The sequence below is a fragment of the Ictalurus punctatus genome, chromosome 15, assembly GCF_001660625.3.
Source record: "Ictalurus punctatus breed USDA103 chromosome 15, Coco_2.0, whole genome shotgun sequence".
NCBI classification, from domain to species: domain Eukaryota; kingdom Metazoa; phylum Chordata; class Actinopteri; order Siluriformes; family Ictaluridae; genus Ictalurus; species Ictalurus punctatus.
This window is the reverse complement of record NC_030430.2, coordinates 10,115,385-10,132,290: the sequence shown is the minus strand read 5'-3', so window position 1 is coordinate 10,132,290 and position 16,906 is coordinate 10,115,385. Positions and strand designations below refer to the sequence as shown.

Sequence of the window (16,906 nt, the reverse complement as noted above, 5' to 3'; positions counted from 1 at the left end):
GCAAGCTTTTATGGAGATCAGAATAGGTGGTGCTATAACTGTTAAAAAGCATCAGAAACCATACATTTCCTTAGTAAATTGCCTGTGTTAGCTGTAATTTGTCTTTTCCTTCTGTGACCTAGATGGCTAAAGGCTAGTTAAAGAATACATAATACCTTTTTACACATGTGCTTAAAAACCTTAAATGTGGGCTTGAGTAAGTGTACCCAAAATCCTATAAATCATCAAGGAATGCTTAGATCTTCTGGAGAATAGGTAAGCTCATGTGACATATGACTCTGAACATGCAGACACAATTTTATGTAGATTGGGCTGTAGTTATCTCTCTAACAGTTAAAAAGGTGAAAAATGACTGTATTCTTATGGTAAATTCACTGAAATTGCCATTATAACCACTAGATGGTAGCACAGTACTCTTTGGCTCTGTTTGCTCAATAATATATTATTGTTTCACGTTTTTAAAAAAAAATCATATTTAGACATTATAAAGTCATTATAATAACATTACCAATCACATTTTGTCAAGGTTTATCGCTTTATTTGTTCATTTGAGGTATCAGGGTTTACAATTATATTATCACATTATGATTACAGTGAGATCTGGAAATTATGTTATAAAGGGGGGGGCCTGAAGTAAGCATTTTTCATACCTATCATTTATTTCAAGTATCTATATCAACAACAAAATGTGTGCGAAACCTGAAAAGGATATTTTATAGGGGAGACCTGGAGTAAACATATTATTTCTTGTCATTCCTTAAAGAATTTCACAATATTAAGTAATATCTATTTACGTCTTTAAGGTAGCTGCTTGCAGCTATATTTTCATGTTTATTTTCCTTGATCAAGTAGACTTTTAAGGTAGTGTGATACCTTGACATTTCCGCGCATGGAAGCTACAGACTCATCATGTCCAATCACATGAGTACCAGTAAAGCTAGCTTGTAGGTATGTAGCTAGCCAAGCCACTGACTTCGTGCAGGTGTTCAAAATATAACGTGATAGTGAAGACTGCTGTCATTAGCTCATGTTAGCTAGCTAGTCACAAAAAGCTAACATAACTTCGCTACAATTAATGACTACCATTTGTCCGAAAGGATAAATGAAAAGTAATTCAACAGTACAGTAAAATACCCTACTGTGCTTTTGATAAATAAAGAATAACTTAACTTACCCCTTGATTCATCTTCTGTTTCACTATCGACCCAATCCACACCACAACCACCAACGCTTTGAACAGGTTCTGAGCAGCATGTTACCAATAGTACCGGAAAACCATTGCTCTTCCTGTGAGACCCGGATTTTAAGACCTGAATTTTTGCAGCCTGAATTTGTGAGGTTGAAAAATAATTTGTTGAAATAATACCAGACGAATAATGAAGCTGGTATTTTAACAACTGAATATATCGGAACTGTATTTTAGGAAGGCGAACATGTGTGCATTGAATTTTGAATGCTGGAATTTTGTTTTCAATCAAAATATATAAACCCAACAAATTGCAGAGGAAACTAATTCAAGCATTATTATTGCTGTTTTTTTTTTTTCTTTCTTCAATTTGTGTGAAATTGCTGGACAGAAAAATTCAAGTGTTGTTATTGCAATGTTTTTATTCAATTTATGTAATTCAACATGCCATTTTTCACATTTGGCACTATTATACTTTACCTTTCAACATCAGAACAAAGTTATCATTTCTTTTGATTCCATCAAAGATCCCGAGTGTTCTTTATTTAACACAATTGTGATTTCTCAAACAAGAAGCCAGCCATGTTGAATTTTAATACAAATTTTCTTCTTTTTCTCCCACAAATTTTGTACAATAACAATAAAATATAGTACTGGTCAACAGATGAACCAGAACAAAACTTGTTACTCAGATTTTTAAAATTATGAATGCTTTGTCCATTAAGCACAAACAAATTTGACAGCAAACCAAAAGAATGTGAGGCCATATCTCAGCAAATGTGTGACATATTTTGATCAAACTCTGTAGATAATTGAAGGACCTCCTCATAAGAGCTTACAAGACGTTTTGTCTAAATTCACCAGCAGGCGGCCCTATTATTTACAGATGCATAAAATTGTTAAGAACTTTAAAACTGCTCAACATCAAATCAAGATACTTGTTTGTCTTTAGCCCCTTCAAGGTGAGAAGATTTACTGATTTGTTCACAAAGTTTAATTTGTGATTTCTCAAACAGGAAGTCGGCCAATTTACAATTTTATTTATTTATTTATTTATCGCTTCTTTTCCTGCAAATTGTGTACCACAAACATGAAATTTGGGCGAGAGAATAGGGAGACCAACTTAAACAAAACATTTAAGTTTTTGATATAATGGACAGTTTTTTCTTAATGCATGAATTCACCAAACTTTGTAGATGAGCAATGGGCCTTGTCCTAGGGGACTCCAAGAAATTTTGTTGTCTAAGTCCCCTTTATGGGGTGCTATAATTCACAAATTCATGAAACTGCTCATAACTTTTTAACCACTTAACTTGTAATCATGAGTCTTTCTTTTAATTCCCTGGAAGGTGCATGTTACAGAGTTGTGTTTTGCCACAGGCTTTCCTCAAAAAGATGTCCTCAACACCAAATTGTGAAGAAATATTTCTTTCACGGGGTCATACTTGGTCATTTATTTATTTAGGAAAATTATCTAATATTTCATATCTCTGAGTGGAAAAAGTAGGTGAACCTTTAGGATTAGCAGTTCCCTTTCAAAGGGAACTTCGACGTTGCATTTAGCATAACAGTACGGGAGCGCCCTTGCGTGCGTGACCGGTATCTGAAGCTTGTGTAAAATCATGCCTCTACTTATAGGCCTGCCATGATCAGGTGACGTCGCAATTAAGCATGTCGCATGATATATATATGGCACCTGTGAACCATGCCGCCAGCCTTATTATCTTCAGCGAGACTGCATGTCTGTTGTTTGTATGTCAAAGAATGCTTCATTTCTACTCTATATTTTCTCAAAATCTCTAAACTTTTCTATCCCTTTTTTAGAAAAAAAGAAAAGAAAAGAGAGGGAAATAAGGAGTGAGAAAGATTTCAGAAAGTGTGTTACGCCTTGCTCCCATTTCATCACGGGAGGAGACGGACACGCTTTCTGTGTGAAGTGTTTGGGCATAGAACATGTTACAGCAGCCCTCGAGAGGTCTGACTGTCAGCATTGTGAACATTTCACGATTAGGCAACTACACTCTCGGCTCGCTCTCTTCTCGTCTGAAGGGAGTTGGGTTTCAGAGCCTCACGGCTCTTGGTCGTGGGGTTCTCGTATGAATTTGGAAGAGGAGCCGGAGACAAGCGCTGCTCTATCTCTTGCTCTGTCTTCCAGGTCCGGCTCTCCGCCTGACTTTGGAGCTCGCGTCGCGACTCCTCCTTCCCCTATGGAAAGCCAAAACACCCTCGCTGACTCCAAGGAGTCGGTAGAGGGTGCCATTGCACCAAAAACCGACAGCAGCTCTCAAGCTTATAAAAATATAAATAATATATAAATATATAAATCTCCCTCACACTGCAGAAAACTCCCCTTTTTTCCATAAGTGCATGATGAGATATCTCGCTTCTGGAGAACATCATACACTAGCCGTGTTTATAACCCTGCGACATCTGATTACTCAGCCGTCATGGGGAGTGAGCAGCACGGCTATTTAGCTATGCCAACGGTAGAGGAGATGCTTGCGAGCCACCTCTTTCCATCAACGGCGGGTAATTTAGAGAGGCCAACTTTACCTTCTAAGCCATGTAACGCCTCCTCGTCGTTGGTGGGTAAAGCCTATGCGGCAGCGGGTCTTGCTTGTGGGTCACTGCATACAATGGCAGTGTTGCAGGCCTACCAAGCAGACCTGCTGAGGTAGCTCGATACTGGGGAGGGAATTGGGCCCGAGGCAGTGGCAGAGCTGTGCCACGCCACAGAGTTATCTTTCTGGGCGACCAAACAAACGGCCCGTCATATCGGCCGTTCAATGGGAAGCCTGGTTGTGGCGGAGAGGCACCTATGGCTCAACCTCTCAGGGATGGGGGACAAAGATAAGGTCTCCTTGCTGAACGCCCCTGTTAAACCTTCCGGCCTGTTTGGCGGCGCAGTTAATGCCATCACCGACATGTTTCGCGAGGCAAAACAGCAAATGGTGGCGTTCAGCCAGTTCCTTCCCCGTCGTGTCGAGTTCACCCGGGCCTCCATGAATGGAGCCTGGGCCAGCGCTAGTGCGAGGGAGGTGCAGAAGGCGAGTGTGGCGGACCACCTCCCTCCGCAGAAAGCCAGGGGGACCGGGCGGCCACAGACACAACCTGCTAAGAGGCCTGATCTAAGAATGATCATAAAAGCAAAGCAGGTTATGAAGGAACGGTCCTGATGGGCCACAGAGGGACGTATCAGGGCACATGAGGTTGTTAGGGCAGTTAGCCCACAGTGCTATAGTAGGGCCTGCCCTTTGCCGAGGCCATCCCACGTTTTCAGCCTTCTCTGCTCAGCGAGCTGTCACAGGGAGACGGAAATCTGATGCTTTCTCTCCAATGAAATGTGGAAAAGTTAACATCACTGAAAGACCATTTGGCAGCGTGGAAACTACTGCCAAATGTATCTCAATGGGTTCTGTCTACCATAGAAAAGGCTTACCGGGTTCAGTTCAGAGCTCGACCCTCCCGGTTAAGAGGTGTGCTCACCACAGTTGTCAGCACAGAGCAGAGCCCAATGTTAGCGCAGGAAGTAAGTTCCCTTTTGGACAAAGGGGCCATAGAACTTGTACCCATTCCCTAAGGGAGGGATTTTTTTTACAGCCGTTATTTCCTGGTCCGCAAAAAAGATGGGACTATGCGGCCAATTTTAGATCTGCGTCATCGGACATACAGGTTCAAGATGCTGACGCTCAAACTTATCGTGCCACAGATTCAGTCCGAGGACCGGTTTGTGATGATAGATATGAAAGATGCATATTTCCACATAGGAATATCACCCAGTCACAGGAAGTTCCTGAGGTTTGCGTTTGGAGACTACACATACCAATTTCGGGTTCTTCCCTTCGGGCTAGCTTTATCCCCTCGCACCTTCACAAAGTGCATGGATGCTGCTCTAGCTCCTCTTGCGACTCCAGGACATCCATGTACTGAACTACCTGGAAGACTGGTTAATTCTAGCACGATGAAGGGAACAGGCGGTTCAACATCGAGATGTTGTTCTCTCCCACATGAGGAGCTTGGGGCTCAGGTTGAACCTCAAGAAAAGTATGCTTTCTCCAGTGCAGAGGACAACTTTTCTAGGTGTTATATGGGATTCTACTACGATGAGGGCGTTTCTAACCCCAACACGCATAGGATCGATCCTATCAACTTTGAGCAAAATAAAGCTATGTCTGGGCATCCCCTCCAGTCTCTACGAGAGACTGTTGGGCCTTATGGCAGCAGCAGAAAACGTCATACCGTTGGGCCTATTGCACATGAGACCGTTTCAGTGGTGGCTGAAAAGTCGGAGGTTTCATCCAAGGATGAAACCTCTGAGAGTAATCAGTGTCACGTGGCGATACTTATGTGCTCTGAGTATTTGGAGGTGCCCGCAGTTTCTAGCCTCGGGTCACACTCTAGGGGCGTCTCCTTACCGTAAGACGGTAATGACAGACGCATCCCTCACGGGCTGGGGTGCAGTCTCAAATGGCTGTTCAGCTCACGGTCTTTGGAGCGACCCTCATCTGGAGTGGCATATAAATCGCCTAGACATGCGGGCCATATTCCTAACACTGAAATTCTTTCTTCCTCAGTTGAGAGGTCACCATGTGCTAGTTGTGTCAGACAACACAGCAGTGGTCTCATATATCAAGGGAGGGTTACGTTCACGCCCCCTGTTCAGGCAGGCGCAACTAATCCTTCTCTGGGCAGAGGGAAAGTTCTTGTCAGTGAGTGCAATGTACGTTCCGGGCAGCCAGAATGTAGGGGCAGACAACCTGTCGAGGCAGGGGCTGAGGCCCGGGAGTTGGAGGCTCCATCCACAAGTGGTGTAGTCCATATTGCGGTGGTTCGGACAAGCGGAAGTGGATGTGTTCGCCTCTGAGGAAACAACACACTGCGCGCTGTCGTTTGCCCTCACTCTTCCCGCACCACTGGGGCTGGACGCCATGGTGCACACGTGGCCGAGGTCAGGTCTATATGCTTTCCCCCAGATCGCTCTGCTCCCACAAGTTCTAGCGAGAGTTCGCCAAGACCGTCTACGTCTGCTGCTAGTAGCACCTTATTGGCCAGCTCGAATATGGTTCTTGGAGATAATTTCCCTGCTCGACGGCACTCCTTGGGAGATTCCCATACGCAGGCATCTACTGTCTCAAGCTGGAGGGCTGATTTTATCACCCTCAGCCAGAACTATGGAAACTGTGGGTCTGGCCCCTGAGGGGCACCAGCTCATAGATTCTGGTCTCACAACTGAGGTTGTAGAGACCATGTTAAATGCTAGAGCACCATCCACAAGGAAATTGTATGCGCTCAAGTGGCGGCTTTTTGTCTTGTGGTGTGAGGAACGTCAGCTAGACCCAGTGAACTGTGCAATAGCTACAGTCCTGGAGTTCATACAACAATGTTTCTCAGCAGCTCCTTCTACAATCAGGTTTACGTGGCTGCCGTTTCGGCCAGCCACGCCCCTGTTCATGGAGCCTCTGTGGGGCAACATCCTCTAACCTCGAGGTTCATGCGTGGTGTCAGACAGCTGAGGCACATCTGCAGGCTGCGCATACCTTCCTGGTACCTTTCTGTGGTCTTGGAAGGTCTGTCAGGGGCCCCATTTGAGCCTTTAAAGTCAGCCTCTGAGAAGTTTCTGACTGTAAAGGTAGCTCTCCTACTGGCCCTGACATCTCTAATGCGAGTGGGAGATCTACAAGCTCTCTCTGTTGCCCCTTCCTGCCTTGACTTTGCCCCTGGATTAGCCAAGGCCTTCCTGTATCCTAGGCCAGATTATATTCCTAAAGTGCCTACATCAGCTGCCCACCATGTGGTGTTGCAGGCTTTCTGCCCTCCTCCGTTCCTCACACCGGAACAAACGAGGATGCACCTGCTGTGTCCAGTAAAGGCTCTCTGTACTTACGTCCACCACTCCGGCCAGTGGCGTAAGTCGGAGCAGCTGCTGATATGCTTTGGCGTTGACAGTAAAGATGATGCTGTGTCAAAGCAGCGCATCTCGAATTGGATAATGAAAGCAATCTCTATGGCTTACGAGGCGTGCGGTCTCGCCACGACTCTTGGCATAAGAGCTCATTCCACTAGGGTCGCCTCCTCGAAGGCTTTGTCCAAAGGGGTATCCTTGCAGGATGTGTGTGCTGCTGCGGGATGGTCTACGCCACACACATTCATCCGTTATTACAGCCTGGATATTCATTCCACCCCGGGCTCGAGTGTCTTGCAGTGACCCTCGGACTTGGGTCTTTTTGAACAGTCTGTATCCCCGGTATGACGGAGTGGGTATTCCCGTTCACATACTGTTATTCTAAATGCAACGTCGAAGTTCCCTTTGAAAGGGAATGTCGGGGTTATACATGTAACCCTGTTCCCTGAGAAGGGAACGAGACTTTGCATAGCTTTGTATATATAATGCGACGTGCTTAATTGCACGTCACCTGATCATGGCAGGCCTATAAGTAGAGGCATGATTTTACACAAGCTGCAGATACCGGTCACGCGCGCAAGGGCGCTTACATACTGTTATGCTAAATGCAACTTCTCGTTCCCTTCTCAGGGAACAGGGTTACATGCGTAACCCCGATGTTCATTTGAAGGTGAAATTAGTCAGGAGTTTTCAATCAATAGGATGACAATTGGGTGAGTGAGCACCCTGTTTTATTTAAAGAACAGGGATCTATCAAAGTCTGATTTTCACAACACATTTGTGGCTGTGTATCATTACATGAACAAAGGAGATTTCTGAGGACCTCAGAAAAAGAGTTGTTGATGCTCATCAGGCTGGAAAAGGTTACAAAACCATCTCTAAAGAGTTTGGACTCCACCAATGCACAGTCAGACAGATGTAAGACGTGCAATAGTTGACGAGGTCACAGAGAATCTCTCACAAGAATCTCTCACATTGTTAATATTCATGAGTCCACCATCAGGAGAACACTGAATAACTATGGTGAGCATGGAAGGTTTGGAAGGAGAAAACCACTGCTCTCCAAAAAGATAATTGCTGCCTGACTGCAGTTTGCTAAAGATCACAAGGACAAGCCAAATATCTATTGGAAAAAAATTGTGGACATAAGAGACCAAAATATAATTTTTGGTTTAAATTAGAAATGTTGTTTGGAAAAAAGGAAACACTGTATTCCAGCATAAGAACCTTATCCCATCTGTGAAATATGGTGGGGGTAGTATCACTGTTTGGGCCTGTTTTGCTGCATCTGGTCCAGGATGAATTGATGGAACAATTACTTCATTCTAATGAAGCCCAGTGAATTCTAAAGGAAAATGCCAGTACTATAAAACTATGAAAATCTATGCATTGTTATGTAATAGCATTTATTACACTGATTATTATAAAAAAGTTTTTTTAATGAATGCATTCCATTTCAGTCACATTTTATTGGATATCAGCTGCTGTCATGAGAAACATCATTAGCCAATTGGATGATGCATTTTCTGTTTAAAAGCGATTAGCCAGATATGTACACTAAATATGGAGCACAGAGGTATGGAGGTGAGAGCCAGTGAAGCAGCCTGCTGAAAAAGAAAAGTAGATCAGTATTCATAACATAAGGTACAATTTCCCCCTATTATTAATGTAATAATTTTAATCATAAAGTATTTTAACATTATTAGTATTCAAAGATTGTTTACAGTAGATTGTGCTGTAGATAGCAATAGTATTTTTAGTAAGATGTCTTGATATCCATGATACAACATTTTTTAATGAACGTGTCATAAACATCACAGATATATAAAGGGATAGGGCACAGAGAAGTACACATGCATAAAGTAAGTCATTGTCATAGAGCTCCCAACTTGCAACAGAAAGTGAGGCTAAAAAAACAAACCTTTTTAATGTGTCTCTCACAGGGTGAGTAAGTGTCATACGATAGCACAAATAGTCAGAATGATGTCAATATTTCAATGATATTAAATTGGGAAGACAATGTTGAAATCTGGAGCAGTATTGCCATAGTGAGGTGATTAATTAAAATATCAGGCAGGGCAAAAAGAAAGTGTAGCATAATTCCACTGTACATAATGCAACATGACTCAAAGTTTATGTGTATGTTCAGTGTTCTGGCATAATAACATCCATATGCTAATAGTGGCTGTTGTAATAGACAATGCTGTGCCCTTGGTGCTTGGGCCCATCAATCACTGCTTGCAACTATATATATTTTCTTTGATTGAATCTGTTGAACAAATGAGGAGTGTCACAAGAATTTGACAGAAGAAGGTAGCAGTTCTGCCTAACTAGATGTTACATAGATAAAACAGCAAAGTGGAAACATTTGTGTATATTAAAATGTTATCTTCCTTCATGTGACTATAAATATAAATTTGCTACAGTGCAAAGGCAAAGCGTAAAAAAAATATTGGGAGCCCTAGACCAATTTTTAAATCTACTGAGGTATATTTGAAATCTGTTTTCTTCTGTGCCTGATTCTAAATACAGCATGAGATTCATAAATATTTGGGTGAACAAAAATGGAAATACTTTGTTCCCAGGTTCACACCTACCCATGAAACTGCTTATCAGTCAATTGTGTAATTACTTTTGATCCTATGAAAATTGAAAATGGAAGAAGTCTGCAAAAAAATACTGTAATTCCTAAAGAGTTAATGAAACCTTTTTAATTAAAACTGAAAGTCTACACTTCAATCGCCTCTTGATCGCTTCATTTCAAATCCATTGTGGTAGTGTACAGAGGCAAAAGTACAAAATTGTGTCACTGTCCACATACTTATGGACCTGACTGTATGTATATATACCAGTGGATTTCATGCAGCTATCATAAAATTAACTACCGGCTCATAGAAAAGCCACACTGATCAAAACAGCATTAAATGAAAAATGATGGCAGCGTATGGCTCGTACAGCAGTATCTGATTAGGCCCATATTGGCTACAGGTACAGGTGAGCAGTCTGTCAAAAAGCATGTTGTCATCATAAGAGACTGGTTTCCCTGGATTCCAGAACTTTGGGAAGAGGCACCTGTGGATTAGAAAGTGGATTTTTCTTCAGTATGATGCATAAATCAGATCAGGTATTTTTGCACAAAGCCCAAATTCAACTAAAATAAGAATTTAACTGGATAACTTCAGAACATTAACCTTGATCTTTACCTATTTATTGTTATTTAATATTTTACTGCTATCTCCTATGTACATACAGTGGTGCTAAAAAGTTTGTGAACCCTTTTAGAACTTTCTATATTTCTGCATAAATATGACCTAAAACCTCATCAGATTTTCCAGAAGTCCTAAACGTAGAGAAAGGGAACCCAATTAAACAAGGAGAAAAAATATTATACTTGGTCATTTATTTATTGAGGAAAATCATTCAAAATTACATATGTGTTATATGAACCTTTCTTTCAGTATCTGATGTGATCCCCTTGTGCAAGAACAACTGCAACTAAACGTTTCTGGTAACTGGTGATCAGTCCTGCACATTGGCTTGGTGGAATTTTAGCCCATTCCACAGTACAGAGCAGCTTCAAGTCTGGGATATTGGTGGGTTCCCTCACATGAAAAGGTCCTTCAGGTCCTTCCACGACATTTTCATTGGATTAAGGTCAGGACTTTGACTTGGCCTTCCAAAACATTAACTTTATTCTTCTTTAGCCATTCTTTGGTAGACGACTTCTGTGCTTAGGGTCATTGTCTTGCTGCATGGCCCACTTTCTCTTGAGATTCACTTCATGGACAGATGTCCTGACATTTTGCTTTAGGATTTGCTGGTATACTTCAGAATTCATTGTTCGAGCAATGATGACAAGCTGTCCTGGCCCAGATGCAGCAAAATAAACCCAAACAATGTGAGAGAGGACTTTAGTTGCTTAGAAGTCACTTCTAGGGAGGGTAACAATGGTTTTGAATTTCCTCCATTTAAACACATTTGGTCTGACTGTGGATTGGTGGAGTCCAAACTCTTTAGAGATGGCTTAGTAATTTTTTCCAGCCTGATGAGGATCAACAACTCTTTGTGAGGCCCTCAGAATTCTCCTTTGTCCGTGCCGTGATACATTTCCACAAACATGTGTTGTGAAGTTTGATATATCCCCGTTCTTTGAATAAAACAGGGTGCTAATTCCCACCTCATTGTCATCTCATTGATTGAAAACACCTTACTCTAATTTCACCTTCAAATGAGCAGTTAATCCTAAAGATTCACATACTTTTGCCACTCACAGATATGTAATATTGCATAATTTTCCTCAATAAATAAATAACCTAGTATAATATTTTTGTCTCATTTGTTTAATTGGGTTCTCATTGTCTACTTTTAGGACTTTTGTGAAAATCTGATGTTGTTTTAGGTCATATTTATGCAGATATATAGAAAATTTTAAAGGGTTCACAAACTTTCAAGCACCCGGTACATGCCAATCAATACAGGTGGGGTGGAGCTTAATTTACTTAAATAGCTTTACCTCATGATTGGTTGTACAGATTAAAAAAACATGGCCACTATGAGGCAATCAGATTTCAGCAGGAATTTGACAGTGTTAACACTGACCTGTTGTCCTGAAACTTGAATGGTAGGTTTGGGTAAGGAAACATTACTATCTGATGCAATCTTACTCAAATTGGCCACTGGGAGGTGCTTTTCATATTTGTGCACATAAAAAAAGCATATATTGTAAAAAATAAAGTGTACAGTGAAAATTCTTTGTAGATTACTTCTGTTGCCCAAACTCTAAAAAGTGCCCTTTGGACAATTTATCTCTGCCTACATGATCCTTTGTGATCATATCATACATAATATCATACATAATAAGCTAAACCTACTTTAGCACACTGGTCTGGGGAATTTTGGCAATTCTTCACCAGTAACCAGTACATGGCTGCTTTCAACTAAATGGTTTTCAGCAACATTTTATAGAATTTCAAACATTTCATACTTAAGTTTTTTGAGCAGTCCTCACAAACTTGAAAATTATATTAATCTATGAAATCTTTATTGTTTTATGTAACTTGGCAAGATAACTTGGCAATGTGGCACTGTTCACTGGGGGAAATATTTGCTGAAGGTGCCTGGACCCTGATAATCACTGACTGCCATAAGTATTGTTTGAATATAAACAATTTATTTTTTGATTATCTTTTCAACTATTCAAAAAGATGATTTTTTCTTAGTATTTCAGACACTTAAAACTTAAACCATGCAAATGCTCCTTCTTCCATTATTATGGTGTGTTAATTTTGTACAGTATCTCACAAACGTGAGTACACCCCTCACATTTTTGTAAATATTTGATTATATCTTTTCATGTGACAACACTGAAGAAATGACACTTTGCTACAATGTAAAGTAGTGAGTGTACAGCTTGTGTAACAGTGTAAATTTGCTGTCCCCTAAAAAAAACTCAACACACAGCCATTAATGTCTAAACCGCTGGCAACCAAAGTGAGTACACCCCTAAGTGAAAATGTCCAAATTGGGCCCAAAGTGTCAATATTTTGTGTGGCCACCATTATTTTCCAGCACTGCCTTAATACCCTTGGGCATGGAGTTCACCAGAGCTTCACAGGTTGTCACTGGAGTCCTCTTCCACTCCTCCATGACGACATCACGGAGTTGGTGGATGTTAGAGACCTTGTGCTCCTCCACCTTCCATTTGAGGATGCCCCACAGATGCTCAATAGGGTTTAGGTCTGGAGACATGCTTGGCCAGTCCATCACCTTCACCCTCAGCTTCTTTAGAAAGGGCATTGGTCGTCTTGGAGGTGTGTTTGGGATCGTTATCATGCTGGAATACTGCATACTGATCACGCTCTGCTTCAGTATGTCACAGTACATGTTGGCATTCATGGTTCCCTCAGTGAACTGTAGCTCCCCATTGCTGGCAGCACTCATGCAGCCCCAGACCATGACACTCCCACCACCACGCTTGACTGTAGGCAAGACACACTTGTCTTTGTACTCCTCACCTGGTTGCCGCCACACACGCTTGACACTATCTGAACCAAATAAGTTTATCTTGGTCTCATCAGACCACAGGACATGGTTCCAGTAATCCATGTCCTTAGTCCGCTTGTCTTCAGCAAACTGTTTGCTGGCTTTCTTGTTGATCATGTTTAGAAGAGGCTTCCTTCTGGAACGACAGCCATGCAGACCAATTTGATGCAGTGTGTAGCGTATGGTCTGAGCACTGACAGGCTGACCCCCACCCCTTCAACCTCTGCAGCAATGCTGGCAGCACTCATACGTCTATTTCCCAAAGACAACCTCTGCATATGATGCTGAGCACATGCACTCAACTTCTTTGGTCGACCATAGCAAGGCCTGTTCTGAGTGGAACCTGTCCTGTTAAAGCACTGTGTGGTCTTGGCCACCATCCTGCAGCTCAGTGTCAGGGTCTTGGCAATCTTCTTATAGCCTAGGCCATCTTTATGTAGAGCAACAATTATTTTTTTCAGACCCTCAGAGAGTTCTTTGCCACGTGGTGCCATGGTGAATTTCCAGTGACCAGTATGAGGGAGTGTGAGAGCGATGACACCAAATTTAACACACTTGCTCCCCACTCACACCTGAGACCTTGTAACACTAACAAGTCACATGACACCGGGGAGGGAAAATGGCTAATTGGACCCATTTTCACAATTTGGACATTTTCACTTAGGGGTGTACTCACTTTTGTTGCCAGCGTTTTAGACATTAATGGCTGTGTGTTGAGTTTTTTTGAGAGGACAGCAAATTTACACAGTTACACAAGCTGTACACTCACTACTTTACATTGTAGCAAAGTGTCATTTCTTCAGTGTTGTCACATTGAAAGATATAATCAAATATTTACAAAAATGTGATTGGTGTACTCACTTTTGTGAGATACTGTATCTAGGCTCTTTCAAATGTATAGGTTGCTCTCCTAATTTGAGTCCTAATTTGAGAATCCTTAACTGCACTTACCGCTTTTAGATAAGCCACATTGCTCTGTCTAATTTCATTGAGGAGTAAGTCACGTGGTGTTAGTTCCTCTTTTGGTGGCTGCCTTCTTCGAGGAACTGGTTTCAGTGCCTTTATCACATCTTTCAGGTTGGCCCTATCATCCAGAGAGCCTTCACTTGCTGTGTTTGTGTGCTTGAAAGTGCTCCGTAACTGAATATTAGCCCTCCCATCTCTTTTCTCTTCTTTTTTAGTTAAATCCAGGAGTGGGTCACGACGTTTTGGAGTCTTCTTAAGCTTCACATCTTTTAACATATTGCGGGAGTCTGAGTCTGAACTGCGTGGATGTTGTCCAGTAGGGTGGTGTGTCTTTTGTAGCTTGTGACATGGTGTTGATTCAATAGAAGGTTCTGGAGGGCTTTGTGAAAGAAGCTGAGGACCATGGGCAGCACAGATAAGTTCCATTCCAGGAATATATTCTCCTAACATCTCCAGCAGACCAGGTGGGAAGTTCAGGTGGCTCTCATACACCTCCATGATCTGACGTTGCTCTTTTATCTGCTGAAGCCTCTGCTCTTCCTTCCTTTGTTGTCGCTGCCGGTCAAGGTTCCTAGTGAGCAAGTTAGTCACCACCATCCTGGGCCCAGGAAGCTCAAAATGGTAGCCAACCTTAAGCAGGGTGTTGTTGGCTTTCAGGAGACGTGCCACTTCCATCTCTGCATGATGGCCCAGCATGTGCCTCTGATTGTGGAACCGGAGTTCTGTCAAAGTCTCATTGAACTGTAGACAGCGCATGATCGCAATGATACCTTTTCCAGTAATGAAGTTGGATTCAATGTTCAGTGTAGTGATGCTCCTGTTCTCTCGCAGCATGTTGGCCAATGAAAAAGCCACATTTTCATCTGCACCTGTGTTTGCAATGCTGAAGATCTTCACATGCTTGTTCTTCTTCAGTGCCTCAATGTAGTCTAAGAGCATTTCTTTAGGAATGTTCTCAATATTGTTTAGGTTGATCTCAGTGATATAGGAGTTATGATTGCGGATTTTGTCCAGAGTGCTTTCCAGATTGGTATCATTCCCAGATGGCCTTGCAGTTTTTTTAATCAAACCATCACCATGTGCAAGCTTTGGGATCTTCAATTTGGATATGACTCTCTCTTCTTTCTTAGGAACCCAGTTCTCATAGGCTGAGGGAACAGGTTTACATTGAATCTGATCTGTTTGCTTCATTTTAGCCACTTTTGATTCGTCCTCATTCAATTCAGCTCTTTGAGTTTCTCTCTCTTTTTGTGAGTCAGAGAAATTTGGAGCTGGCTGAGAGTTGGCAAACATAATAATGCTACTCTCTTGAGTTTCTGTTTTAATTGGTTGTTTCTTTTGATCATTCTCACCAACTTCTACATCGACAACTTTGTCTTTTACTTCTTCGATCACTTCCTCAATCACCTCTTTACAATCCCCTATCTCAGCATCTTTTCCAATTTCCTCATACACAATATTTTTATTATCTTCTTTCACTATATTCTTCAGCTCTTCTGCCCTTTTTTTCTGATGGTGACAAAAATATGTAAAAGCATACTATCAGCCATGTATGATATAATGTATGGATAATATTGATCAAAGTAACAATATTGAATATAGTAAAATAAAGATTATAGTATAGAGTATAGTAGAATAATATAGAATATAGTTTTGTTTTTGTTTTTTTAATAGTAAAAACTGAATGCAGAATGTTCAAACTCATATTTTTAGATTTGCCTGAGAAATTTTTCTTACCTGACTGGGGAGCAGGGTGGTAGGTATTCTTTCTTCTTCCAGTAAACGTTTAGATTGTCTCTCCCAGTACAGGTAGTCCACTAGTGATCTATGGTCAAATGAACCTGTTGGGGGTTTATCAGTTTGGTCCTTCTGTCGCATCCCTACTGGCACTCTCTCATCAGGAACAATTACCTCCATTTCATTCTGGAGCTGTTTGAGCTCTTCAGCAGTGAGACCTGCCAAAATCACATCTTCATCAATGTTTTCCTGATCCTCAGACTCCCATTCTTTGTCCCCTGAAATTAGCAGAAAATATAAATGGCAAAAAGAGAACTATACAGTTAATGTAACTTGATCTATACCATTTGTGGTGTACATTTTTAGACAATTAACAATTTAAATCTCATTGATCATAAAATACAGAACACTAATTATCAAACAGCATAAACACATTTAGTGTGTAGGGAGCAAATATTACAGCCTCTGGTACAGCCTGTGGAAAAACAGGTAGAAAATGAGAAGCAACAATGGTATGTGACAGCAAAAAATAGAAAACCTTCAGTCGTTGCTTCAACAGATGCGTTATTCTGTCTCATTCCCACTGGTATTGTTTTATATGGGGCAATATCATCCATCTCGTTCTGGAGCTGCTGGAGCTCTTCAGCTGAAAGACCTTCAAGAATTTTGTCTTCATCAATTTCCTCCATGTAGGGTTCCTGGTCACAGTACTTGGACATATTCACACTGGAGTGGCTTCAGTTAGGAAACCACAAGCTCAACCAAAGGCAGAATCACAAGCTGCTGTGAAGAGAATGTCAGCCTGAACTTCAGCTGGGTGCGAGAATCCCTCAGTGCCTTATCAGAGTCTAAATATATCGCTGTTTCAAAGAGGGGTGGGTATTTATAATACACCAACATATTCTTTTTTCAGCCACTTGAGTCAGCTGAGTGGTTCAGTAGTACTCCAGTGTGGCAGGTGACTGAAGGGGGATGGGGGGTGGGTTGGAGGACTTGGAGAAAGACAGAGGCAGGTGGAAATGCCAGTCGAATATCTTCCATTGGCTAAGTCCTGAACCATAAACATTTTCTGT

At 41.7% G+C, this 16,906-nt stretch overlaps 1 protein-coding gene across 2 annotated transcripts; it reads right to left on the bottom strand.

Moving 5' to 3' along the window:
• Positions 1-1,588: 1,588 nt before the first annotated feature.
• Positions 1,589-16,685, bottom strand: lmod3 (leiomodin 3 (fetal)). Of its 2 annotated transcripts, XR_006983751.2 has the most exons (5): positions 16,372-16,685; positions 15,834-16,111; positions 14,082-15,605; positions 10,044-10,160; positions 1,589-8,692 (listed from the first exon to the last, which is right to left on the bottom strand). XR_006983751.2 is itself a non-coding variant. In XM_047160438.2 (4 exons), the coding sequence occupies exons 1-4, from the start codon at positions 16,550-16,552 to the stop codon at positions 10,113-10,115; spliced, it is 2,031 nt and encodes a 676-aa protein (XP_047016394.1). In that variant the 5' UTR covers positions 16,553-16,685; the 3' UTR covers positions 1,589-10,112. The 2 variants fall into 2 exon arrangements, 1 of the variants encoding a protein (XP_047016394.1); XM_047160438.2 differs by having other exon boundaries at positions 1,589-10,160.
• Positions 16,686-16,906: the final 221 nt, after the last annotated feature.

What these genes read in the sequence shown, in the direction of transcription:
- lmod3 (XM_047160438.2), bottom strand. Translation starts at nt 16,552, where the DNA reads ATGTCCAAGTACTGTGACCAGGAACCCTACATGGAGGAAATTGATGAA. An exon ending in CCACCCTGCTCCCCAGTCAG is followed by an intron (nt 15,606 to 15,833) that starts GTAAGAAAAATT and finishes TGTCACCATCAG; the next exon opens with AAAAAAAGGGCAGAAGAGCT. An exon ending in ATGTGGCTTATCTAAAAGCG is followed by an intron (nt 10,161 to 14,081) that starts GTAAGTGCAGTT and finishes TCTAATCCACAG; the next exon opens with GTGCCTCTTCCCAAAGTTCT.